Source organism: Haliaeetus leucocephalus, unplaced genomic scaffold, assembly GCF_000737465.1.
Source record: "Haliaeetus leucocephalus isolate CR32 unplaced genomic scaffold, Haliaeetus_leucocephalus-4.0 Scaffold517, whole genome shotgun sequence".
In the NCBI taxonomy this organism is placed as follows: domain Eukaryota; kingdom Metazoa; phylum Chordata; class Aves; order Accipitriformes; family Accipitridae; genus Haliaeetus; species Haliaeetus leucocephalus.
The window spans coordinates 5,123,692-5,150,649 of NW_010972953.1; the positions used below are offsets into that span (position 1 = coordinate 5,123,692).

Sequence of the window (26,958 nt, forward strand, 5' to 3'; positions counted from 1 at the left end):
AGAGTTTTTTTCAGCCAAACTTTCCCCAGATGCTTTTGCAGCCCCGGCATTCCCACTGGGCCGCTGTTTCTCCCGTGTTTCCAGCCGCCTCTGACATACACCCACCCACCTCAACCCCAAGCCCGGAGCAGCCGCTGATGCCCCACACTCCCGGGGGCCATGTTTCAGATGGACGTTTTACCCACTGCAGCCCCCGGAGCTGGAGAATGGCTGGATAAATCACTCATGGGAGGGAAAGCATCACTGCCCCAGCCCACCTCAGCTGGCCTTTCCTGCAGCTCCAGGTTTATCTGTGTTTGTCCCAGCAAGATGCTTTTTGGGCTCTTGGGATTACAGCTCCCCCAGGACTAATCCAGGAACCCATTCATCACCACAGGCTGCAGCAGAGCTGACATCTTCTCCCTCCAAGAATACTTTTTGCTGCTTTCCCTGCACAGAGCACAAGGAGACTCTACTTTTCCCCATGTCTTGCTCTCCCCTCCCAAGCAATTCGCCCAGGACTAGTGTCTCACCACTGAGGATTTGCTGCTGTCGGTGTCTCGCCCAAGGCTCGTAGCTGCCAGCGTCCCTCCAGCCAGGCCAGCTCGGTGCCGAGCCCTGCATCTCTCCCAGGACCCACTTGCAGCCTCGGCAGCACAAAGCCACCACGTTTGCTGCATCCTTGTCGTCCCATGGGCCCTGTGCGCCCCAACCACCCCATTCCCCCCAGCAGCCTGGGGTACCCCCCTGCCCTCTGGAGAACAGCAAGGGCAGTGGAGACACCGAGCACCTGGATGGATGTCCTTGCAGGCAACAGACTCCTTTCTCATCCCAGATCTTTGTATTCCCATCCCTGGCACCCGAAACTCAGGGGGGGCAGGACCAGGTGCTGCATTCCATCCCCTCCCTGCCACCAAAACAAGGCCTGAATGAAGGAACCAACGACAGCTGTTAAACACCCTGCAAGCCCCCAAAAGAGGGTCCAGCTGGGGGACAGACCGTGTCTTGCTGTTTGGCTCCCCACCAGACAGCCCCTGGGGTGGGAGGTGACCTGCAGGGCCAGGGCTGTCCCAGGGCAGCCGGGAGGGGAAGGGGCCAGTTGGTCAATAAAGGATCTCATCCATAAATGTACGGGGACGCACGCCATCCCCCAAGCCAGCTCCAGGCACAACGCTAACTCCTCTGGGCTCTCAGCACCCCTGCACCCCACTCATCTCCGGTGGTCCGAGGACACGGGTGCTCCCCTGTACGCATGGATGCAGCGGATCGGACTGGTCTCTCCCCTCTCCCAAGGCACCCACCGGGCATCAGAAGAGCTGCACGTCCCCCAGGAACTGCACCCAATGGGGACTGTCAGAGCACCCAGGTCTGCAGAGCTGCCATGGCTCCGTGGAGGGGTCCCTGCTCTGGCAGCGGGGATGCAGCACCCACCCTCCTCCTGGGGAAGGAGCTGAGCTCCAGCCCAGCTGCACATTCAGCATCGCCCAAGTGGGAGCTGGATGCTCAGACCCCCCCCAAGTTCCCCTCATCTGCCAGGGATGCTGGGCAGGGCAGAGATTTTGGGGTCCCTGCAGGACACAGTCAGTGACTTGAGGCCACAGAGAGAGGGCTGCAGCCACTGCACCAGGTTCTTCCATACCGCTCACAGCCTCTGCCCCGGCCTGGAGCCATCAAAGATGCTTATTTTAAAAGTGTCTTGTCCTTCCCCGCCAGCACCACTGCCTCCCAGTCCTTGCAGTGCTCTGCAGCCCCCAAATGGCTCAGAGAGGCTGGGAGAGCATCGCAGAGGGGTACAGAGCAGCACACAACCACGCACAGCCGTACACAGCCACGCAAAACCACGCACGGCCGTGTACAGCCATGCCACAACCACGCACAGCGGTGCAGACCCATTGCACGATGCTGCAGAGCGGTGCACAACCATGCACTGCAGCAGTACATAACCACGCAGCACCAGCGCGATGCCTGCGTGGCTGTGCCACCGCACCCTCCCAGGCACTGCTGCTTGCACCCACTGCAGGGCTTTTTGCTTTCGCCTTTTGGATCTGAAGCCTTGAGGCTTATGGGGACGTCTGGCAATTTCCTTTTTCCAAGCAAATGAACCAGGAGCAGAGCGGCAGATGGTGCCAACAGCGAGAGCAGCGCTGGGTGCCCAACCACAGTACAGAAACCTGCCCTCCAAACCCCCCTGCCTGGATTCTGCTGCCTCCAGGGCTCAGCTGAACTGTTCCCTTCCAGGGGGTCGGGGTGTTTGCAAACAGTTCGGAAAACCCCAAACGAGTCCCTGCGTGGACCCATTGTGCAAAAGCCAAGCTCAGGTTTATACAACTCCAGGAACCGCAGCTGCAAAGAGGCTTTTCTTTTGCTGGTAGCCGGTAAGCGCAGCTCCTGGCTCCCATCTGTCCTTTGCTTCCCAGCCACCGTGTCCTAAAGCATCCCGGCCCCTGCACCCTGCTAGCGAGGGGATTTGGGCAGGGGAAATTCACCTCCCTCTAAGCAGGGGAGAGCAGGACATCAGTAGGTAAAATCCAGACAGGGATCCCTTTCCCCACACAGCCCAAGGAACCATTGGCAAATATTTTGCCCTCTTTCCACCCCACCCCCCCCCAAGAAATAGCAGTAATAAATACCTTTTTGCTCTTACCTGTGCCACGCTCACAGGGAGACGGCCTTCAGTTATAATTATGGAAGGGTTGGGTTTCTTTTGCCTGTATCCTGAAGCCTGCCCCGCACAGACACACTGCAGCTGACTGAAAGTGAAGCCTCCTCAGACACACTAGAAGTTTCCATTTTTGTCCCAGTTTAGACAAGAACAGGACCAGGTCCAGACTGAAGCAGTTCCTAGCTAGTCCTGCCCTCCGAGCATCCTCAGAAGGGTCGGCAGAAGCAGGTACAACCAAGTCGTGCATCAAATACCCACTTTTTTTCCCCTGCATCCAAGCTACCCCTTTTTCCCAGGACTATTTCTACCCTTCAGGACATGCACTTGGCCTCTTCCTTTAAAAAAACAACCTCCTAATATTTAACATTAGGCTCAATTTTGGTGTTATACCTTCCGTTCCCCTCCAGAAGCCCCGCAGGTCTCCCAAACAGGAAAGGAGGAACACAGCCAGCCAGCAATGTAGAAAACTACCTATTTTTCTCTCCCCTCTCCAGTTTGGGGTGAAATGGGCCTGTTTCAGGTCCCTGGGCACGCCGGACTCCCATCCCCACACACAGCCCCGGAGGCGACTGGTTTCCATGGAAGTGATGCCAAGGTTGAAGGCGCTGCAGAATAAATCCTGTGGGGAACACAGGCACCACGAGTGCAACATCCCAGCAATTCACCTGCTTTGCCTTAAAAGAGGAAAGAAAAAAAAAAAAAAAAAGAGTATTTCAGTTCTCATGCGGCTAAACATAAGGGGAAATTCAAGCAGCAGCATGCAATGCCAGCGTGGGGCCATCCCAGGTTGGAGGACACGGATATGACCTGCGAATAGTTTTTTTTTTTTTCTTATGTAAAAATAATTGCAGGTACTACACCTGCATCTGAAGCCTTGGGGTTTTCAAATCACATCTTCCTGTTCCTCTCCCTTCTCTCTTGGGTCATTGCTTGAAGACCAAAATGGAGAACAGTGTCTGACCAACAGTGAAACCAAGCACGCAAACGCCTGCCAGGCACAGCAGAAAAGCTGATTCTCTCAAAAGACAAATTGTTTAATTTGGGCTTTTAATCAAGTTTCTGCCCCGATTTCCTCCAGCTTTGCAAATGACACAGGCTTTACACTCCCCATCTGAAAACACAGGAGGACACCAGTAAGGAATTTGGGTTTTCAGTCAGCTCAGAGGTGAACAGAGAGGCCAAAGCTATCAAAGAACTAAAAGGACAGAAATCCTTCCAGAGAAAACAAGTAAAATATCCCAATAAAATGCAAATGGCCACAAACTGCTTTTGACACCTGCAGAAACACCAGCCCAAATCACCCCCAGGAAGCAGCCCAAGTCATCACCCAACACACACCGGGCTATTTGGAGCTGGGTTTTGTTTGCTTTTCAGAAGCAAGAATTAGTCAAAAAAAAAAATTAAAAAAAAAATTAAGCATGCTTTTCAGTGAGTGCATACAAGGCTTGTGAGTATTTGCTGTCCTGCGTGGTGCAGGAACAGGGTGATGGGAAAGCAAGGCTCACCACGCTGATTTTCCACCCAAGGTGAGAAGAGCAGAGCTGGCTGCTTCCAGGTGTTTCCCAACTGTGATGTAATAATTGAGATATTTTCAATATAGCACAATTTTCCTTGACAACAACCCATTATCGACAATTAAAGCACTGTTACTGGCTTAGACAGTAGATTCGTTTGTGGCTCTTTTATTCCCTCTGAACTGCCAAAACAAGAAAACCTGGATTCTTTTATTTCTTGACCACAAGCAGTTTTCCCAGGGGAGATAATTTGGGATGTGAGCAGGTGTCTGCATTTCACACACCTGAAGGAGCTGGATAATCCCCAACTTACCTGTGAAATGGGAATGAGTCCTGAAGAGCAAGGCTAGCTGGGCACTGCCCTTCTCACCCTGGGGAGGGCTGGCTGGGGGCAAGCAGGGGCTCTGCCTCAGTGCCAGACCACACCACTGGACATCTTCCCACATCAAGGAGCAAAACCAATGCCAATGTGCCAGGAAAAAGCCCCGGTACTGTGACAGGACTGAGCTCGGGATGCCCAGAGACAGGTCACACCACCCTGCTTCAAACCCAGGGAAAAACCAGACTTCACTCATTATTTTACAGTATTAATACAGCAGCGAACCCCTGAGTTGCTGTGCAGAGGGGAAACAACGAGATGCACGTCCTTGCTATGCCATGGACCGGGCAAGCGCTGAAAAGGGAGCGGCAGACAACAGTGATGCTCAACAGGATCTCACGTTTATTATTGAGAAGTGATTAATGGTGAAAAGAAAGGCAACGCCCATTCCTCATTGGCTTAACAAGAAACTGAAGAAACATATTCACTACACATTTTACAATATTTTTTTTGTCCAAAATTCATTTTCCTGTAAACAAAACAAGTTTTTACCACTGTTCTCAGCTTTCAAAATCAAATTAATCCAGACTTAATCTGTAAATCTGTATAATGCACAAGAACAGAACATTTCTTAGGACTCCTAGTACTTGACTTTTGAGTAACAAAGGGTCAGAGAAAAATGAACCACCTTTAAGACACAACCTCGTGGACAATTTCTGTTCAATTCTTCTTAGGCCAAAACCCCAACTTCCTTGTAGAATTCCTCCTCTTCCAGGCCAGGGGGGGAGAAAGAAAAAAGTTACTCCACTTTCCATGGTGGATGTTACAACTCGGTGTTCCAAGTGCAAATGTCAAAACCAGGGGAAGGAGGCGCAAGGGGGTGGAAGGAAGGGAAGCGTCGGGGTTTAAAAATCAGAGAAAAAAAAGGCATATGCCACTTACGGACTTTAAAATCCGAAAAAACATAGTAAAAAGACAAAAAACAAAGCTTATGCTCTGAAATCACAACCAAAGCCAAAAGAAAGGGGACAGTTTTTACCTATACTCTACCTAGAAGGGATTTTTTTTGTTGTTTTTGTTTTTTTAAGTCTATGTCTTGTGAAATTCCAATACTTTTTTTTTTAAACTGCAAGTTTGTAAGAGTCTTTTTGAAGTCAATGAAATTAAAAAAAAAAAGTCCTAATTCTCTCTGGGATATTTTTGCTCTTTCTTTCTCTCTCTGAAAGATAGCTGGGATGCAATCTCTGCTGCAGTCTCTGTGGGAGGAATGGCCTTTTACTTGACACGGCCTTGGCGTTCCTGCAAAAGAAAAAAAGGAACATGTTAGCCGCGAGCAAATTTTATTCACCGCTTTCACACACCAGCATTTCAACATGTGGATCTGCGATGGAAGCCTGTCCCACGCAAGCAAAGTCCGAGAAAGAGCATTTCTGTTTGCAAAGGAGGTACTGCGACCGCATATGGCTAACGTGATGACGTATTACACCGCTTGGCTCTACCAGCTCATCACGTCTCCCCTTAATGAGGGTCGTTGCTACTACAGCTCTGCTCCTTTTCCTCTCTCCTTGCTCACAGCAGCATGCTTCAGCAGTGTTACGGGCCCTCCCTGGGACAGATATCGCCAGGCTGCTCCAAGCTAGAGGTTTAACAGCATAAAGAGGAACAGGGGAAAAAAAAAAAACCCCTAACAACCAAGAAGGACAAACTGAGGAAGAATTGGTGAAAAAAAGAAGTGAGACTAGGTCAGTGCTGAAGTTTGCAGCTGCAGTCAGTACAGGCTGGGAGCGGGGGTGACAAAGCTGCCTGCTCCTGGGCACGCACCCGCAGCACCCACAAGACATCTCAGCCATTGCCAGGCTGGAAACCAGCACTGGGGCAAAACACAGCTCTGTGCTGGGGACCTGGGCAGCTTTGGGAACAGGACTTGGGAGTGCTGCAGGGATCAGGCAGAGCCCCTGCATCGGGGGAAAGGGAGGGGAAACGAGGAACAAACGCCAGGGCCCGCAACACAGCTCTGCCTGCATCCAGCTGCTGCCAGAGCAGGGCAGCCCGGCTCTCTGGGCACGATGGGTGCTGCACAGACCTTGCAGCCTCACCTGAATTCCCATGTGGGCATCAAAGTGGACTGCAGCTCAAACCTAGAGAGTACTGACTTCTGTCTCGGTCTGCAGGGACTGAAATAGCCCACAGCTACCAGCAGAACACCTGATAACTCTGAAACCTACTGATGGCATCTCACTTGCTTTGTGAACCTGTTGGTTTTTGTTTCCCACTGAGTGCCACTACCACCGCCTTGATGTTCACCTACATCTCTCCTCCAGCACTGAAGGAACGCACTGTCCAGACAAACATTTGTGCCAAGCTGAACAGGCAACACAGGACCAAATACACCCAGGCACCAAGGGCTACTATATCCTCTCCTGTGCCAAGCACCACATGCCACAGTTTCTTCTCTGTTAAACCCAAACCCAGCAGCTTTGCACAGAAGTGGGTCTAGACTATCCCAAAGGGTTAAAAGAAGCTGCCCAGCCCACGTTCAAAGTGCCATTTCCAGATCATATGACACCACGTCAAAAATAAAACCTGTCAACAGCTAAAGGGCTCTTGGCTGATGCTCCTCCCTGCCTCTTAACTGCATCTTCTCCAAGCACAGGCAAGTCCCTGCAGTCTCCTGTGTGAAGGGCACTACAGCATTTTGGCTCTGGCTCCCACACTCAGTGGTGGAACAAGTTAATTGCCACCTAAGTCAGTCCTGAGAGATGCCAAGTCCATCCCACCTCCACGGCAAAGCAACACCTGCAGTAGGTGCCCGCTGGCAGAGCAAGACAATGTGGGTTCTCCCTTGCGTTAAGGTATGTCACTTAAAGAGAAGGGACACTGTTAGGGCTCTGAAACCGATATCTGGTTGTTTCAGCTCAGGATGCTTCCCGCAAGCCTGCTACTCTGCCAGGGCCTGCATCCCCGACATCAGGGCAGCAGCAGAGCTGCCTGCCCACTTACCCCTGCCCCACATTACCTCGGTGATCAGAGGCACCTTCCCTTCCACCTCATCAGCTCGCTGGCACAGGGAGCATGCAACCTCTGCCAGAAGCATGTGGGTTGCTTGAAGAAACAATGTCCTCTGCCATCACTGCTAAATCCGGGGAGAGCTCATCTCCAAGAAGCTTCGATCCCAGGCTAACAGCATGCATAGCCATCTATTCTTAGAAACCTTCCCAAAAAGGGAGGCCTTGCATCCAGCTTGAAACAATACCCAAGGCTTTGGCAGCCCCTCAGCCACATGCACATGGTGATCCAAGGAGGCTTCAGCTCGAACTGCTCTGCACGAGCTGGACAACAAAGCAAGCCCTATGTGATACTGTGCAGATTGTCTTCTGGGGAGAGGCATTAGATGAAGGCACACATTCTCTTCAACAATATTTGCCCCACATAAGTCAACTTAATTCTCCTCTTCTCCAGTATGTCTGTCCAAATCTGTTGCAGGTGCTATCGGTTGCTAAAAGCCACCATTGCACAACAGAAAAAAACCCCTACCATGGTGGGAAGCAAAGCCAATCTTGAACGTGAAGTAAAACATGCTCTGCAGGGAAATCCACAAATCAAAAGGAAGGTGCCAAGCCCTGTTCCTTCTCTGCTGCCTGGCTCAGCAGCCAGCACGTTAAGTTAAACAAGGACAGATGGCAACGTGACGCATTCCTTCGGGAAGAAGCCGCAACTGCCTGAGCTAATGCCTCTGTCTTCCCGAACACAGACATGGGATCAGCCGGCTGCCAGGTTCAATCGCTCCCCCTCTCTGTCAGCAGCCAGGGTCGGCGTCCTGGGCTGGCTGCAGACAGCAGCTGAGGGTCCTGCTGGGCACGTCACCCCAGTAGCTGACCAGATGGACCCCCAATTAGTCACTTCTCCTCCCCACTGTGAAGGTGAAGCTGCTCCCAAGGCCAGCGTATGGTTAACACAGGGAGCAGGCAACAGGACCCAGCCTCAGTGCAAAAGTGACACTCCCCCCATCCCGCCTCAAAATCCCAGTGTGCCAGAACTGAAGGCACCACCTCCAAAAGAGAGGCTAGAGCAGATGTCCCCAAGCTAGAGAGGGGACCAGAGACATGCTTGAAGTGAATATCTTAATTTCAGCGTGGATTATAGCCCAATTTTTCTCAACCTAGTCTTCTGTTTAAAACCTCCTGCTATTCAACCTCAAAATACCAGCACAGAACTACCCACTCCCCTCTGCAAACAGTATCCTAAGAAGCTTGCCACAGAAAAATGCAGCATGACATCCAACCACACCTGCTGTGGGCTCTCGAGAGGCTGATTTCAACACCTACCTTGGGCTGTCCTGCCCTGCTCTCCGCAAAGAGCCAGGCTTTAGGCACAACCAAGTCTCCATCCACCCTGGGAGATGCTGAGGTGGCCAGCCAAGAGCTCTGCCCAGCTGAGCAGGTGCTGCTGAGGGCACTGCTGCCAGGGCTCGATGGCAGGGAAGGAACAGCTCTCTACTAATTTCAATATTGCTTTTCTTGCTCTTCTCTGGGAGATTCACAGCCACTCTCTTGCCATCTCCTCCTGGGAAATGGGGGCAGCCAGGGCCTGAAGGATTTTTACACTGTCTAATCTGCCAGTGAAACTGCAGCAGATCCCATGAACGGATCTTGGTCCTTGGGGTGTTATGGAGTAACAAGTGAGTAGCCAAATCATAGCAAAGAAGCAAACAGATCTACCAGAACACATAGCAAAGGTTAGCAGTATTGCAAACGTTCGTCCTTCCTGGCTCATCCTTCTCCAAAATCATGGCCTGTGGGGATGGTGTAACCCACAGCCCAGCCAGCTACAGGACAGCCCAGGAGGAGACGGAACAGCACCTCCATGCACACGCTGGGCTTTGCTTTGGCATGTAGTCCCTGGAGAGGAAAGAGATTCCATCAGAAGTGTTTTATTCTCTTTGGCTGCGCTTTCATTAGACCTGGGCCATGTCTTATTGATCCACGTGGGAGGAGCAAGAAAAAGACACCAGCTCAGACTCTTGTCTCCATCTATCAAACTGCTCAGCAACCAGAGGGGCAAGAATACAGCAGCACCAAAATGGCTGAAGTGCAAAGTGATACGCTGATGACTAGAAAGACACATGCCATCGCTCAAATCAAGTGTTGACACCCACACATCACTGCGAGCGTGCTTCTGGGCTGGTGGTGTTTAGAAGCACCAGGCTCAGACAAGGCAAGCGTGTGTAAGTAGGAGTTCTCTGTAATCATCCCGCTTAAGCCACTTCAGTCACATCACTGCTGTCCCGAGGGGGGGCTGCAGCAATGTCACAAGTCAGGTCCTGATAATAGTAATGATAGGAGCTGGAAGAGAAGGCTGATGAGAGATTACATTACCTAGTCACACTGTGGGGAGCCAACAACAACAAAAGGCTCAAGGGTTTGGTACCGAGAAATGATGACAATAGGTGATAACGCTGCACATTTGTTCAGAAGCTCTTACCTTCATTAATAACAAACATTCCACCTCAGTACTCCTCTGGCAAAGGTAAGAATATTATTGCCACACTACAGATGAGGAAATAGAAGGCTATAATCAAAGGGAGGGCCTGGAGAAGAACCAAAAGCATGGCTCCCAGCTGTGCAGCACACAAACCACGGTTTATTTGGACCTGTCTGACCTGGAGCACAGCGTAGTAGCCTGAAGACATCAGGCAGCAGTCTCAGTTTCAAACTGAAAAGGAACTACAAGCAAAAGACATCACTCACCCAGTAAGAGCCCTCAAAGGAACAGCAGGAGATCACTTCATTAGAGCACAGTCTATGCTACCAGTATCATTCTCCAAAGGGCTGAGACCATCAGAGCAATCAAATACTAGCCTTCAGACACGCACACACAACTTTTGCTCATCAGACACCTCCCTCAACAGCCCAACTCAGCCCATGACACTTGCTGCAACGATGCGGCATTTTGCTGTTTGAATTCTCCTCCCAACCCCGCTGCCTGTCACGCACTGGATGCAACCCTAGCAAAGCAACACAGCAGGATTTCCATGTGCCCGCGTCTCTGAGGCAAACCTCTGACTTGCCTTAGAAATCAGGAGTTACAGTAGCCTGTTGCCTCAGACATGCCCAGCACAGCCTTCCCAGCAGGATCAGCTCAATGCACGGTCACAGTCAGCACAAACAATGGACGACGCATCACTTTATTATGCTCATCTGCTCTACAAACAGCCTCGAGTCCTAACTCATTTACAAACCAAATATGAGGTTTTCCTATTGTCAGCATTAGAAAGCCACCAAAGTTATAGAGAAAAGCTACATCCTAGTCTGCCTACAAAAGGGGATAAAAATCAGATACAGGCATCTGGTTATAGTCAGACACCTTCATCCTACCTCCCGTTCACGTAACGGAGCTCACCACCAAGAATGAAGACAGGAGATATACAAATAAAAGTGACTCCTTGTCAGAGCAGGAAAGACCTTTTGTTTTACAGATCAAACCCAAATATCCACACAACCCCAAAAGGGGCAAACTCGCACTACTGAAAAAGCATGAGCCAAGCAGGGATGCAGCTGTGCCTGGTCAGCCCCTGCAGTTCAGACTTTGCCCCCAAAAATGCAGAAAGCAGCAGGAAGCAACAGGGTGTCCCCTGCCACCACTCTGAGCATCCACGGCTGGGCAGCTAGGAAGTTCTGATTTTCTCTCGAAACCCGAGCACACTGCGGCGTTGCTACACACCAGTCACCTCACCATTTAGTCAGAAGGATATGAAGTCACGGAGAATAAATAAGGAACAGCAAGATGCAATCTTCAGGTACAGCTGTAAGCCAAAACATGCCTTAACACCAGGGAACTTAAAACACCATAGTGGCCACGCACCTTACATCAGACATTGAATTCCCATGTCAGAGCAACTAGCTTGGGGCGAGGGGTAAGGAAGACACTAAGAGTGCCAGGACTTGCTCCCTGCAGTGGGTTTTGTACAAGCGAGGTGATCCTAGCTGTCTGATACTGACAGGCATGCCACTGTTCTCTAGCATCTTTCAAGGCACCTTTAAAACTGATGCAACCAATTGCAAAGAAGGAACCTCTTCTTGCTTAAACATCACATTTGATTGCACAAATAAAGCAGCCCAATTCCCATAAACATTTATAACTACCCTCCCATAGAGAGCCTCGTCCCACAGGGAAAAACTTGTGCAGGAAATAGAATGGTGAAAAAAGCTAACAACATACATGAATATTTTGAGCAAAGAGCAACACAGAACAGCCTGGGAGGACTCCCACTGGCATTCCATGTGAGGACAACTGGGCTCCCAACTAGGGACTGGCACTGGACTTGCTGGATTTGGAGCACAAGTAAAATAACGACGACACAAGTCCTTTCAAGTCCCTGAGGAGGAAGAAAAATCTTCCTTATCTGAAACCAGAGTCTTTATTCTTCCCCATCACTGCAAGGGATGAGAAGTTTGCCATGTTTCTTTTTGCAGTTTGCTAACACTTCCCATTTGGGCAGCTGAATCTCCCCACTACAGAGGGGGGCACTTGGCTTTGACCTATCTGTCCACACCAAAATCCTCACAAAGCAGGGAAGAAAGTTAATAGCATGGATGAAAAGTAATGGGAATGGTTAGTGTGAAAATTTAAGCAAATAGCATTGAAATACTGACAGCATTTACCAGAGGCTCACTCAGAGCATCACGTCACACTTTTGACCTACACCAGATACAGTAAGGGTTTGTTTTGTCTTGTTTTTTTGGTTTTTTTTGTTTTTTTTTTTTTTTAAACACACTAGTGTTCCTTCTCATTTGGGTTTACATGAAATGTGTTTCATGATCTTGGTTATCTTAAATCATAGCTCATGCAGCAAGGATTAGCACTGGAAAACGAGTGCCACATGATTCTTCAGAAAAATGAAGGACCCCCACATTAATGTTTCAAAATCTTCACTGCTGTAGAGTTAATAATGCCTTTGTGCTGTCCTCTGTCACTCTATGTAAGCGTAATGCCAAGGACTGAATGATCTTGTGCAGAGAAAACCTGTGGAGCTTCACTGGAATTTGTGGTTCCATGTATTCATAGAAAATCTAGAAAAAGGAGTGAATAATAAAGTGACAAAGTTTATTGATGATACAAAGCTATTCAGGGTAATAAAAATAGCAGCCAACTGTGAAGAAATGGAAGACTTTGTGAGAAAAAGCAGCTGAACATGACAGTAAATTTGGTCTGTCTAGTTTAGGTAAATCAATGATGCACACGGGGAAAAAAGCACTGTCCTAACTCCAAAATGACAGGCTCCAAACTGACCATTAACAATTGGAAACACGAGCTCAGGGTTACAATCTATAGCTTCAGGAAAATGCCTACCACCAAGAAAAGTAAACATAATTCAGAATAGATCGATCACTATGCCTTTATACAAACCCAAGCTGCACCTCTATCCTGAACAGTGCGTAGCTCTCCTCCTCTGTCTCTACGGGCATTGCAGAAGAACTGGAAAAGGGTCAGAGAAGAACAATAGGGATGAGCAAAGGACAGAAGGGTTTCCATCTGCAGAGCTACCATGCTCTAGCTCTCGAGCCTGGAAGAGAGACAACTGTAAAAGCAGAGCAGGCACAGAGAGGACATGGAAATCTACTGCTCACCACCTCTTCCAGCACAAGAACTAGGGAGCATCACATAAGGCAGACTCCAAGCAAACCAAGAGGATGTGTTTCTTTACCCAACACATAATTAAGCTGAAGAACTTGCTGCTGCAGGATCCTGAGGATGCTCAAGGAATGCATCAAAATCTTGGGCATGAAGAGAAATCATGAGCTATTAAAGACAAAGATACATCCTCTGGGTCAAAGAAACTCCTGAGCCACAAATTGTTAAAGGCAAGGAAAACCTTCAGAGATGCATAAATATGTGTCCTTACAGGCATTTGCTCTTGACCATGTTATTGTTTAGCTACACACAGAGCTTTTTACTTGGAAAAAGACAGCAAGGATGCTTGAGCAATGTCTCTCTACGTGTCCAGCAGACCTGCAGATCTTGCAGCCAAAGGAGATGCAACATTAGACTACACAGAGTTATGGCCTGACCCACTACAGTTGTTCTTGTGTTTGCCACCAAAATACTACCTACATCCCAATTAAGGCAGAAAAAATACTTCACGCCACAAGAAAAACACACCGCAATATTTTGTATTATGGAAGGACAAGAGGAGATCTATTTGCCTACTTCTGTCAACCATGAAGAGCTGAATTCACAAGCTCAAGTAAAAGAGCCAACACTCCCTATAGCCATTTATGTGTACCCTCATTTTATTGCCACTTGAACACAAAGCAGTATTCACTGGAACACACTTTTATATTTCTTTTTTTTTTGTTTCCTCCTTTAAACATATCAAGATCATAGCACTCGAATCGGCTGAACCCCACATCAGGCTAGCCTGCAACAGCCAAAAGGTTGATGATCAAGACTTCACAATTTCTTAAAAGTTTGCAGATGACAATGGGAAATTCTCTTAAGTCATTTTACAGGAGAGGGCATCACATTACAAATAACAGAGCCAAGAGAGCAGAGCCTTCCCTGTATGTACAGATTCGCATAGGGAAGGAAACTAAAAGTGTGGCTTCTTCCCCCCCCAAGATTAGAAACAAAAGATGGAGTTTTGGGTAGATTTTATCTAAGTCTTCTAAACTGGTATTACATTACAAGAAATAGCTCTGCAGTTAACCACAATAAAAGAGAGCTCAGCATTGTCCTCTTAATAAAAAAAGTTCTAATCATATGGAACCAGAAATTATTCCAAGTTAATTTCCAAGTTCTTGCTGAAGGACAGATTACAAAATCCAAACGCTTCATTATTAACTGCTCAAATGCAGTATTACATGACTTATACGTCAATTAAAAAGCCTCACACTGGGCAGCTAGTCACTGGAAGGAGCTACAATCAACTCTCTATCCCAGTCATCAGCTTGGATAATGACAATCCTTGTTAACGGAGACCTCCCTGGGTAACTTCGCCACAGTAAAAGCAGGGTGGCACTGTTCTAGCTGGCATGCATCCAGCATTTTGCACCACTAAGCAATTAGTTCATTAACTCACAAAGCCCTAAGATAGTACAATTACTATCAGGTACAAACAAGACCATCCAGGAAAACAAGTGGACTCTAATAACTGTGGCAAAAACGATCATGCAGTACAGAACAAGAAGCTTCCTAAACAAATACCTGTCACATAACACTTTACAGGAAATAGAAGAGAGCAACTTTCAGAAAAAACACTGTTGCAGAATTACATTTTCATTAGGAACAAGTGAGGAACAGCGCGCATGAAGCTATTCTTGATGTACTGCATACATACAAGGCTCATGTATCAATGTACTTCAACAGTTTTCCTGGGATCCTAATCAGCTTTCAGCAATGTCTTGTGACCCACTGCACTTCTGCACCAGACAGAAATCCAGGGAACTGAAAAGGACCGTGCCCTGGTGCTTTCACTGAGCAAAATGGCTGGCAAACACTTATCTTCCAAGGAAAACTACTTTTTCTGGAGAAGCAGCTGTTAATAAAATAACCCGAAACACAAGGCCTGTGTCAGTAGCTATTAACCTCAGTGTCAGTAAGTTAGTCAGAACTCGTGGGAGAAAAAACAAAAAAAGCCACCACTGCTGACACCTTACACATTCCCTTCTCACATACCAAACCCTCCACATTGTTTCTAGGGAATTTGCAAGCCACACACATGCAATTTCAACTTAACTGCTGAAGGAAGAAAACCTTTTTTTTAATTTAAGACATTCATTTGAAGTCATTAGTACATTCATTGTGCATGCAATTAATTATTTATAAGAACGATCAGTTCAGGGTATTCTGCAACTTGGAGCTGAAATCACCCAGCCAAAGTGAAGATAATATGGATGGGAGAGGGCATGATGCTTTGCCCACACCATGTGGGCAACAAGTGAGTTGGGAACAAGTTCACAAAAACAGGACATGAAATAAACTCCCCCTGCTCAAGGCCATACCTGTAAGAGGCGCAAAACCTCCTCACTGCATCTGGTCCGCACTGCGTCTGGCCCAGTGACTAGAAAACAGCTCCGAATCCCACTACCAGTCCTCGATAAACAATTTTAAACAGTGTATCTCGACAGCTCCTTAAACCAACTTCAACAAGTTGACTTTAAACATTATGTTTTATAACATCATATTTTATTATTTTATAATATTAACAAAATGTTACATTAGAATACTGTTTTAAAGACTGCTAACAAGGTATTAACAGTGAGAGGCAGGGCTATGAGGCAAGTGCAACAGGCTTACTCTTCCAACACTCAACTTCCACTTCACTTGCAGTGAAATGGTTCCCAGCTGCTCCCGTTTTACAGATGAGGAAACAAAGTCCCCTGTCTTACAGCAGAGAACAAGCATTAGGGCACCAGCTAGATCTAAGCCTTCCCCTCCCATTTTCTCCTGCCTTTAAACAAAGCTAGAACACAACGAAAAATATGCAAGAATGCACTAAGTGCTTTGTAGTGCTGTCTTAAAGATATCACAAGAACAAGGCACTCCTTATGTCAAACAGCCAGTACCAAACTCCTAAACTAAATAGGATGGTTTCTGTTTCCTCTATTACAGGCCAAATATACAAGCACAGACACACATGTACAGAATTTAAAAGGCCTGGAAATAAACTGAGAGAAACCGTGTATGCTGCTGAACAGTGGAGGGTATTTGCAGCAAGGAAATTCTGTCCTGGTGCATCAATCAATTAACTTCACTATGGCCAGGATCTGGAGCAGAAAGAGCAAACAGCCTTGGGATCACGGAATGAAAAGAACTGCGATGTGCGAGTGCAAGCCATGTTCCCTTCCTGTCATAGGAAACAGTTGGCTTTGCCTGGATATGCAATATCCAGGAACCAAATCTTATAGTCAAAAACACTGTTTGGATATGGATATGTCCTGTTGGATATGGTAAAACCAAAGCAAATGCAGCACTAGCCAGGATGACCGTAACAGTGGAAGAAAAGCGCTAGCCCATCCTATAGGAAATATGCTTTCCTCCCCTCTGAGATTACAAAATAGAAGGAAAAAAAAAAGAGCATTGCAAAATACATTGGAAAGCATATCTTTTTTACAGCAACTGTGAAACAGTCTGCTAGTTTCCAATAGGCTCATATAACACCACTTAGTTTTCCCTTAAATCACATCTTCTAAGGGGGGCAGTGACACTTGCCACTATTAATACTCCTTTAACCCGCAGACAGTGTCAGCTGAGACACAAAGCAGCACATTTCTGGAAATAATAGCTCCAGTCTGGCAAATCATGCCTTTCCGTTTCAAGGCTAGCATACCTCAGCATGAAAAAACCCACAAAAAACCCACCCCATCCTGCACAGCACATCCTGACTCAACACCGACCAAAGTCCCAATGCAAAGTGTCTCTTATCAACTGCAAACCTCACAACTGAGCACTCTGGCCCTGGAAGGGACAGGACAGGACTGGTTTTCATGGGATAGCCTTCCCCAAATCCCTGGAACCCCCAAATAGCTGAGTACCCCAACCCTGGGCAAGGCAACAGGAAGAAGAACCAAAATAAACTTCTCTTACGAGTTTACATTCATTGCTGCAATGAACACAAACTGCTAACATTTCATGTACAAGCAGATCGCTATCCAAGATCTTTACACTGAGGTCACTGCAACATTCCTAGAAATACAAGTATATTACTATGGGCTAGGGATTTTTTGTTGTTGTTGTTTGGTTTTTGTGTTTTTGTTTTGTTTTTTTTTTAACACAGATAAAACAGTCCTTACAGGGAAGAAGTTGGTGACATGCTCTGCCACAAAAGCAGCTGTTATGTGTTTCAAGAAGTCCTAAACTGCTTCAGGTAGGATTGCACTGGGAGTCAGCTTCATTATTTTGGGCCAGAAGAACATCCAAACCTTTTAAAAAACTGGATTAGTAGAGCAAAAGCAAGACACTCGAAAGAAATGGAGATTAGTCTCTCATGACAAGATGGGCACAGGCAACAGAAAAGGACAAGCAAGAGCATGATTTCAGTGTTTTCAACACTGAACAGTTTACCCCCCCTTCACCAGCCAGCAGGAAGAGCACAAACACTAAGCATTCTTTCCTATGATTTCTTGGAACTATTTTAGGGAATTCTGAAGTGACTCTAACAGTGAGAAATATAAAAGAACATTCAAGAGTTCCCAGACTTTCACAAGAGCTCGTCCATCTGCTCGGATAGCAAGCAGGAATCAAACTGCAAATCAGACAAAGGTTTAGGCAAGTTGAAGCCAAGTGAAACAATTACAGCTTGCTAGAAGTTCAAAACAAGCCAAACCTTGAGACATTTAAGCTTCAAGGAACAGGAATGCAGAATATTAACATATCGCCGCCATCCAAATACTGGTGGCAGAGACAAAGAGCTGGTAGCAATGGGATTTCCCTGACACAAAAGCAGCTTGACAGACCGCAGGCAGGGAGCTGCGCCACCGGCTGCTACCAGAGCAGCATTTTAACTTTCCAGGGCCTCAAGTCTGGATTCTGATATATTTTTTAATCCAGGTGATTACCTGAGATGCTTCAAAGCAGATATAGCATGGCTTGGGCTTTTTTTGCCACCCACAGTCCCAGGGTAGCCATCAGCATTCACTCCAGGAAAAAAACCCAAACCTCCATGAGCAGAAACGACTGCTTCTCAATAAAACCGTGAAAGAGCAGTTACAGAAACCTCAACCATCTTCAAGGCTGCGTCAGCAAGCAATCGAGGAGGTCAAACTGTTGCTTAAAGAAGGACCAAGTCACTTCCTCTGTGCCGGATATTACAGGGCAGGGGCCCTGAGCATGCAACAAAGAGTGAGTCAATGGTAAAAAGCCAACACCAACTGTATATCTACAAGACTCCCTCCTTGCCTATGAATTCCAGAGACATATGACTGAGTTCCCTCTCAAAGAATAAATGTTTTCCTAATCAACCGCTTCCGCAATGGAGTGCCACACTGAATCAACTCGAACATCATTTAGAAAGGAGGCGCTGGCGCATTGAACATCGATCAGCTACCGTTTCTGCTTCTGACCCTCATACACTAGCATGTCTCAAAGAAATTGAAGAAAGCAGGGGAGGAGACTTCAAAATGCAATTAGAAAGATGAATAAAGGTGGTTTACAGTTTTAAGAAAATTGCTAAGCCACATTTTTAATATCTTACTGATTTTCAGGCATTACAAACAACTTGCAAATGCAGCAGCTTTCCAGAAGAGACCATCGGTCTGTCCACTTTTCCCCCAGCCTTCTCCACTCTGTTGCTCTTCCTTCTGCTTGCTACCTGCTTACATTTACCCAGTATTAACTCTTCTCATCATCCAAGCCCCACCTGCCCTGCACTCTCCCACTGTGCCAAGGCCTGCCTCTCTCACACTGCAAACTGTTGCTTCCTAAAGTCAGATCTGGAGCATGTGAGAATTCCCACTTCCTAAGATGTCCTGCACAGACTAGGTTTCTGATCACATTCAAAATCTCAGTTAGTAAAAGAGAAATCACCACTTCAGTACAGGCTGGATACCAAGTGGAACAATTTTACAATGTGAAGTCACGCAAAATATTCAGGTTCTCACAAAAATCAAGTTTATACCTCCACACCTTGCAATGTATTCCTCCCTTACAGATTTTCTTCAAGCACCGTTAAGTGCTAGGGTATCAGCCGCAAAACGTGACCACCTTTGTGTATGGGTGTTGCTATTTATACAGACAATGCCCCAAGTAAAATATATAAAAAATTAAAAACCTGCATTCACTGTCACAGTGAGCAGTTGCAGCTCCCAATTCTGTTCTTCAACTGTTGGGTGGAAAATACCCCATTGCTGAAACTAAAGAGATCATCAGAAAATTTGGCAAACTACCAGAAAGCTGTGCTAATGCTAATTTGTAATTGCTATTTTGATCAAATACGAGCAAGACCCCTATTGTGGGGAAGGTCAGCTGCAGGTGACTTTAACACAGCTGTATCCAAGTAAGATTCAAGGCCCACTGGTCACTGAATTTTGGGCAGAATTTTCAATTTGCAATCCTCCCATTAACGAATCAATGGTGACAGCAAGCTTTGAGCCAACAGACCCAAGTGGCAAGCCGGCACAGCTGCAGGCAGGCAGCAAGCACAGCTCACATGCCAGGCTGCTGGGCAGTGCAGGCAGTGCCCACACAGGCGACAGCCCACCGTCTTCAAATACAGCCAAGCTTGCTGCCAAGAGGAACAGAACGACCCACTCTGCATCCGCCAGAGAGAGGACAAGTAGTCATGGACTTAAATTGCAGCAAGGGAGATTTAGGTTGGGCATTAGACAAAGCCTTCTAACAGGAAGGATAATTAAGCGTAGGAATAGATTGCCTGGGGAGGGACAGGAACTACCGTTCCTGAAGGTTTTACAAGTGGTGGGAAACATCTGTCACACTGACCCCACTTTGGGTAGGGGGTGGATTAGGCAGCTATTCAAACACCCGGCTCTGTTTTCTAACAACTCCCTGAACCCCCCACTGATCTCCTACTTTAAACTGTTCTGATCCAGGAGCTGACAATAGCACAGAAATAAATTTTGTTTAGAATACAGCACTTGGGGAAGGCTGAGATTTAGAGCAACCAAACGGCAGTTGATTGCAGGCAGGGCCTGGGCAAGCCTCCTCACACCGCTCTGCTGGGGTGCCAGCACCTGTTTCCACCCCAAATCGGGGCTGCCATTTGGACAGCGGGTTCCATGTGCAAGCACGCAGCTAGCCAAAAGGCAGACTGATGCCCACCAAGCTTGCTCACAAGCCCATGGCTTCAGGCCCCAGATTTAGTCCAGCACAAGGCAGCCCTCCTCCATCTCCTGCCCTGCAGGACTTCGCCGAGACAGACAAACAAGTTACCTTTTTAACATTTTCCTCCTCCTCTTGGCGTTTCTCATAGTGTGAGAAGTCATCAAAGATGGAGGTGGTGTGCTTGTAGGTGGCAATGATTTTCAACACCTGCTTAGCCTTTTCCAGAGGCACCTCCTGAGTGTCCCTGGAGTTGGTCACTGGTTTATTCTCGTTGTTCTCTAGGCGGATGTGTCGCAGCTGACTGTTGGGAACGTCCTTCACAAAAATCCACCTGACATCAAAACGTCCCTTCCACTTGTCCTGGGACCACACACCCGCACACGTGTTATAGTCCACAGCAGATTTCATTTCTGCTACTCCGCAGAAGTGACCACTACCGTTGACACTGAACAGTAAGTAAACAGGGCCCTTCCCATTCATGGAGCGATAGGCAGCATCCAGTCTCTTGTTGCCATGCTCTGTACTGCACCAGATGTTATATTTAATGGAACGGTGGATATCGTCCTCAGAGTAACTCTTAATGATGAAAACCCGGCCATGTTTTGGGTTCCAGTCAAAATCCTTGGGGTTGTAGTTGTTGATGGATCTCAACTTCTCCAAGACCGGGTGAGGCTCCGAAGGAGCAGAACCAGAACTGGCCTGAGACTGTCCCACTCCATTACCATCCACTCCGTTTTGACCGAACCCGTTGCCACGATTACGAGGGGCGACCCAGCGGGTGGGCTGAGCCGCCTGCTGCGGCACGGGCAGCTGGGCCGGCTGCGGTGGCGGCGGGGGCAGCGGCTGGGGCTGCTGCCCGCTTGAAGCCTGTGCCACCGGTGGGCTGTTATTGATCTGCTGAACCACAGGCTGGGGGGACACCTGGGCTGGCTGCTGACCAATATTCTGAACTAAGGCCTGCGATGGGGCTTTTGCCACCGGCCCTTTGTTATCCCAAGTTCCAATATCCATGTTATGTTTTATTGGAGGCGGTGGAAGACTCGAACCTGCAATGCCATTCTTGGTCTTCAGCTTGGGCTGCTGCTTAGCTGGTTTACTAGCGATGTCAGCCCAGGAGGTCGGCTTTGGAGGAGCGATAGTAGCTGGAGGCAAACTGTTAGATGCCACGATATTACTGGTAATGGATCCGCTACCGACAGCTGAACCAACGACTTTTGGGACACTGCTTGCAACATCTGTGCTGCCCAGCTTCAGAGCTGCCATCCCTTGGTCAATGGTGTTCATGCCAGGAGCCTTGTTCAGAGTCTCGTTAGCAAAGGCAGATTGCCCATCGATCATGGCTCCACCCAGCGAGCTAGGGGCATAGGCGTAATTGCTACTATAGCCAGAGCTTTGAGTGGATTGTCCCTGAGAACTGTTATTCCCCCAAGCCGAAAAGTCAATCCCACTTGGAAAGAAGTTAAAGCCGTGCTGCCCGAGAAATGGAGTGCTGCCAAGGGCCCCTGGCTGCCCGAACATCGCGTCTGGGAGAAAGTGAGGCTCCCCGTTGCTCAGCTGTCCGTAAGAGGTTAGGTAGGGCATGGGTGGGTCACCCCCTGTAGACCAGGCAGCTTCACCTAAGGAGTAGGAGAATCCAATGGAGGGACTGTAGTAGTTTGGTAAATAGGAATCGGACATTGCAGTGTATGCATTATTCTGGAAAAAAAAAAAACACAAAACAACAAACCAAAAAATAAGCACTGAATAATTAGAATGAGTTGAACAAATTTCAAGGGACCAGGAATAAAAGCTATGTTAGACTTCCCGTGCCCCACCCCTCCCTACCTTAGGGCTGGGCAGATAAACAGGCCCAGCCTTGAAACACCTCCTTTGTTACAAGTGCTCTAAAAATGGTTTCATTGCCAGAAAGATTAAACACAAAGGCTTAGCAAGATTCCCATGCTGAGATGGGAGCGCATTGTGTTCCTGATAAATGATGTGGGACTGGACACTGGACTGCCCCAGAGCTCCTGCTCAGGCTATAAAAACAGTATCTTACCTAGCATCCAAATATTATCTTCTACTTTTTGTAGCTGCTACTGAAGAGGGCTTTTCTTGCCTGTGTACCATACTTATCAGCCCTTATTCTGTTGTCTGAGGGAGGGCTTGGGGGAAGGATGCAGAGAAGTGGAATATGGAGGAAAAGTCCAGTGGAAGTGCACTGCCAAAATCATGAATGTCCCTAATTGCCTTCCTTAAACTGAACTACCCATGAAAACAGCTTTATCCCCACAATTTAAAGTTTCAGAGCTCATAATACTCCAAGAACTTGCAAAGAAACAGGGATTTAAAGCCTACTCCTCAAAACACAAATTGCTCCAGTGCTGCAGGCACATACTAAAAAAACACCTGAAAATGAGGAGTAATCAATAGGGTTTCAATAGGACCCTTTTATAGCATGGTGACAGCAGCTGCTTAAGAAAGTAGGCTTCAAATTCAGAGAGGAAAAAAGGCTGCTCCATGCCTTGGTCTGCCTTTGTAACATCCAAGTAGCCTTCAGGTTACAAAAACAAATGCCTAATTTTACAATTAGGGAACTCTCAGACATCACCAAGATTTGCTTACATGAAAAACATCTGTCATTTTGCATTCAAACCAACACCCCCTCCGGGGAGCGGTTAAAGCCACACTAATGGACATTATCATCCAGTAATTTGAACCTGTGTGCAGACAGCCTCATGCTATACAGCTGCTTACATGCCAACCCAATGCAGATGAGATGAAAGTCAGATTCAGTTCCCATTTAAAAGCTTGGCTTGCAGCAGGCTCTACTCCATTTTTCGTTGAATCATGTTTTCACGTGCCAAGTGCAGCTCCCGAAGGACTTCATGCCATACTGAAATCTATGGAGGCTCTCAAGATGGCTCTGGCACCCTCCAGAAATAGCTGGTTTGCCTCTCCACCTTCCACCAAGTTAAAGGAAAGCAACAGGTTTGGGGCTAACACAGCCCCAACTTTACAACAATTAATAGGAATTATATAACACTGTTTTCAAAGACAAGGTTTGTTTCGTTGAATAAAACAAAAAAACTAAAAAGCTTTCTGTGGTACTTCATGGTGTGAATGTGTGAAAACTCAAGAGACGCTCTCTCCATCCTTTCCATTTTCCCAAAGAAGGGGTCCTAAAAGCAAATTAACAGCTAAAGTAACTCTTATCCAGGGTATGGTTTTACTAACTGAGGAACTCAGTCCAGCTAAACCCAAACCCATGAACAGTCTTTAGGGCTCAATCTGTCCAAAAGCACAAATACTGACACTGACTAATTTGTAACGCAAATGAAGAAACTTAAAAAAAGAAAAAAAATTATTATTTTGAACAAGCAAAGTCTCTTCAAAAGATAATCCCCTCAACTATAAAAGTAACAATACACTCTCCTGGAAATTAGCTTTAATGGAACATAAACATGCCGGCCCACACCTAAAACCTGAGCCCAACAGGCAGAGTAATGGTTTCCTCTCCACAGGCTTCTCCCTCAAAGCACACGAAGCACATCACTGTCAGACTAAAACTCGTCCCCTCAAAATATTTTCTTACATGCCATTGTGTGTTTACCTTCATGAGATATTTTAACTTACTCTGTATTAAGCTATTACCTGTAGAGTGTTCACCAGCTACACTCATGTAGTAAGAAGGGAGCACAGGAGTTAACAGTTGAGCACTGCCAGCTGAAAGCAGATTTAAGACAGGCTCGCTGCTGTTCACTACCTTAATGTCTAGAACTATGCTTCACTATCAAACACGCCACCTCGCTCTGCTACCCTGCACTCGCACAACTGACACAGTTACTGACTAGTATGCAAATAAAACTTCACTGGCTTTTAATTCTCTCCAATGACTAAGACTTTTTGTACAGTTATTTCCTCAAATTCACTATTCCTCTTCACCTCAGACAAGAACCAGAGTTTAAGCTTACTTATTGTTGCTGCTGAATTTTTGGTTTTTAAACTGTTGAAGAATCAGGTACTGTGTATCTGAGCTTTAAAATACACAGTAACCTAACTTACTTGGCTGACAAGCTAGCAACAGTCGCACCTGAAATAGCAACTCCTGAATGAAAAGCCATGAAACTTTACAACCTGGTTACCTCATGCCTATGTGGAAAGCTCAGAAAGCAATTTCAGAAACCACTTGCCTTTCTCTGCAGCAGTGGGCTGCATTTAATTCATTTTCCAGAGCCGTATCTGTAACTCCCTTTCCCATCTTCAGAAAAGAGGTGCACGCTTTGATACCTTTGTATTTTTGAGCCTGGCTGGTTGGCTCAGCAGAACTGTGGCCCTCTCCAGACTGAACCCTAGGGTTTTGTTTTCTATTACACTGAGTGTGAAAACACGGATGAGAGCTGACAAGCAACACAGCACAGTGAGAAACTGACATAAAGTTGCCCTAAAGTTTCATTCAAAGTTAACATGGTGGTTTTACCTCACTCCTGCTGAATTTCTAGAGCAACAGCTCTGCTCTACCTCCTGGGGCGTGCTCCAATCACTTCCTTATTTTTAAAATGTATTTCTACCAGTGTGACACACGCAAAAAGAAACTAAATATTCAGAAGTTCTTCATCAAACATGCAAAATAGGGTAAAATATCATGTTGGTTCTAACATTATAGTAACCTTCATTCTCTTTAGGAGATTTAAATAAACCACACTTTGCAGGAAATACATCCACATTCAGTAGAAGGAAGCTGGAAATTGGTGATGTTAATTTCTGGGATAGAAAAACCCCATCATTAAGTGATGGCTACTACGGAAGTAGCTAGTTTTATTCAAGACTTGAGAAAGTAATCACACTCTCTCGCCCTATGCAGGTCATATTTAGGCTTGTCCTTTTTAGGGAGCTGAATGCAGCTTAATGTTATCTTAACGGACAGGTGGAATTCTGAAGATTATGAACTACTGACAGGAACTTAAAGAATATTAAGCCTCATATCTTTAGCACAAACTAGGAAAATACTTGTTGAAAATTCAACTGAGACAGAAACCTGTTCTTGTGTTCCAGTAAAACATGCATCACCGTTATATGAAAAAATAAATAGAGTGACTAGTGAAAATGATCAAAAAAATACAGAAAGGGAGAACCAGAACAGCTTATGCTTACTAATCACAAGTGGAGAGGAAAGAGAAGCCAAGAGAATGAACTAACTGCTCCAGTCTTATTACAGATGTTTATCTATAATGCTTACTTGTACCATCTAATCAGCTGAACTCCATCTGTTATGTGTCACTCTCTTACCACTCATTAAGAAAAACAAACAAAAACCAGTTAACAGTGGACCTAATCTTAAATAGAAAGTTAAGAGGAAAAGTATCTGGAAGTCTGACTTTCAGGAGCTGATCACAAGCTCTCCAGCTCAACTTCTAACTCAAGTTCTAAAAAGCCTTAACAGCCTTTATCACATGTGTGTTCTGTGGGTTTTTTGGTGAAAAGCAGAGAAAACCCCATGACATGCATTTTCAGTTTACTTGTCGGAGAGATAAGAACATTGACAGTAACCTCCAGAAGCCCTCAGAGCGTAACTGCATCGTGTGAAGCAATTTCACAATGCAGTGTAGTGCATCTCCTCATACGGTGTAAAGAGTCAGAAACCAGCAAGGAAACAAGGTCATAACAGTAAAACTGAAAGAGCAGAAATGGTAACTTCAAGACAGTTACGCTGTAAAAAAAAAAAAAAAAAAAGAGCTGAACACCAAGTGTAAGAAGTCCTTACACCCTCAAAAAGTTACTAAAACGTTTGTACCTCACCCACCACAATCTAATGGCATTCAGCGTTTTCTGCCTGGAGAAATGCGTGTATAAAATAGCGTATTACAGTACAGAAGCTGGCAAACATCAAACTGCCATCAGTGGAGATGGGGAAATGCGCAAGGACGCCTTCGTTAGAGAGCAGCAGGAAGCCCCTGGGGCTCTTGTGCTTCCTGCCTATTAGCAGGTACTCTTACTCACCGGCCGGGCCTGGGGACTCAAGTAGGGTTCAAAGTCATCATCATTTAACCCATCCTTCTGATGCACAGATCCGTTTTGCACTGAGGAAGAGATGGAGAGGGTTAGAAAGAACTCTGCTGGTAAACTCGAACATTTGCCAACTTAAAGTATTTAAAAACAAACCTTATAACTAACCCCCCCTAGTCATAGTGTACCATGCTTAGCCCAGCAGAGAGTGGAAAGACGCTTCACCACCACACAAACACTCTTTAACCGCAAACTTTCCCCAGCCCCAGCAACGACCATGGGCTTCACAGCCCACCGATTGTTTTTCTCCCAGCCGCTCCGCTGCGTAAAGGCGCGGAGACCCGAGAACGTGCCCAGCAAATTTCGGAGGAGATCCTCCCCGTCCCTCCCCCGCGGACACGCTCCCCAAAGGCGCAACTCCGCCGGATCCCCCATTTCCCAGCCCTCCCCGCCGCCCCCGGGCTCTCACCTTTGTTGCCTTGGCCCTTGGGTCTCTGGCGCGGCGGCGCGGCATGGAAAGAGAGAGGGAGAGCGGTGAGTCAGGGAGGGAGAAGCGGCCGCGAGTGGGAGCCCGGCGGGCAGCGGGGGGGGAGGCCCGGCCCGGCCCAGCCCGGCGGGGGGAGGCCCGGCCGCGCCGCAGCACAATGGAGGCGCGGCCCTGAGGTGTGTGTGTGAGGGGCTGGGCTGCACTGAGGGGGGGAAGGCCGCGGCCGCCGCCCGGC

General features: G+C 47.1%; 1 protein-coding gene across 1 annotated transcript; it reads right to left on the minus strand.

Moving 5' to 3' along the window:
- Nucleotides 1-4,856: 4,856 nt before the first annotated feature.
- YTHDF2 (YTH N(6)-methyladenosine RNA binding protein 2) lies at nt 4,857-26,792 on the minus strand. Its single transcript, XM_010576194.1, has 4 exons — nt 26,706-26,792; nt 26,231-26,310; nt 20,360-21,946; nt 4,857-5,773 (listed from the first exon to the last, which is right to left on the minus strand). The coding sequence occupies exons 3-4, from the start codon at nt 21,926-21,928 to the stop codon at nt 5,750-5,752; spliced, it is 1,593 nt and encodes a 530-aa protein (XP_010574496.1). The 5' UTR covers nt 21,929-21,946; nt 26,231-26,310; nt 26,706-26,792; the 3' UTR covers nt 4,857-5,749.
- Between the last annotated feature and the right edge of the window lie 166 nt (nt 26,793-26,958).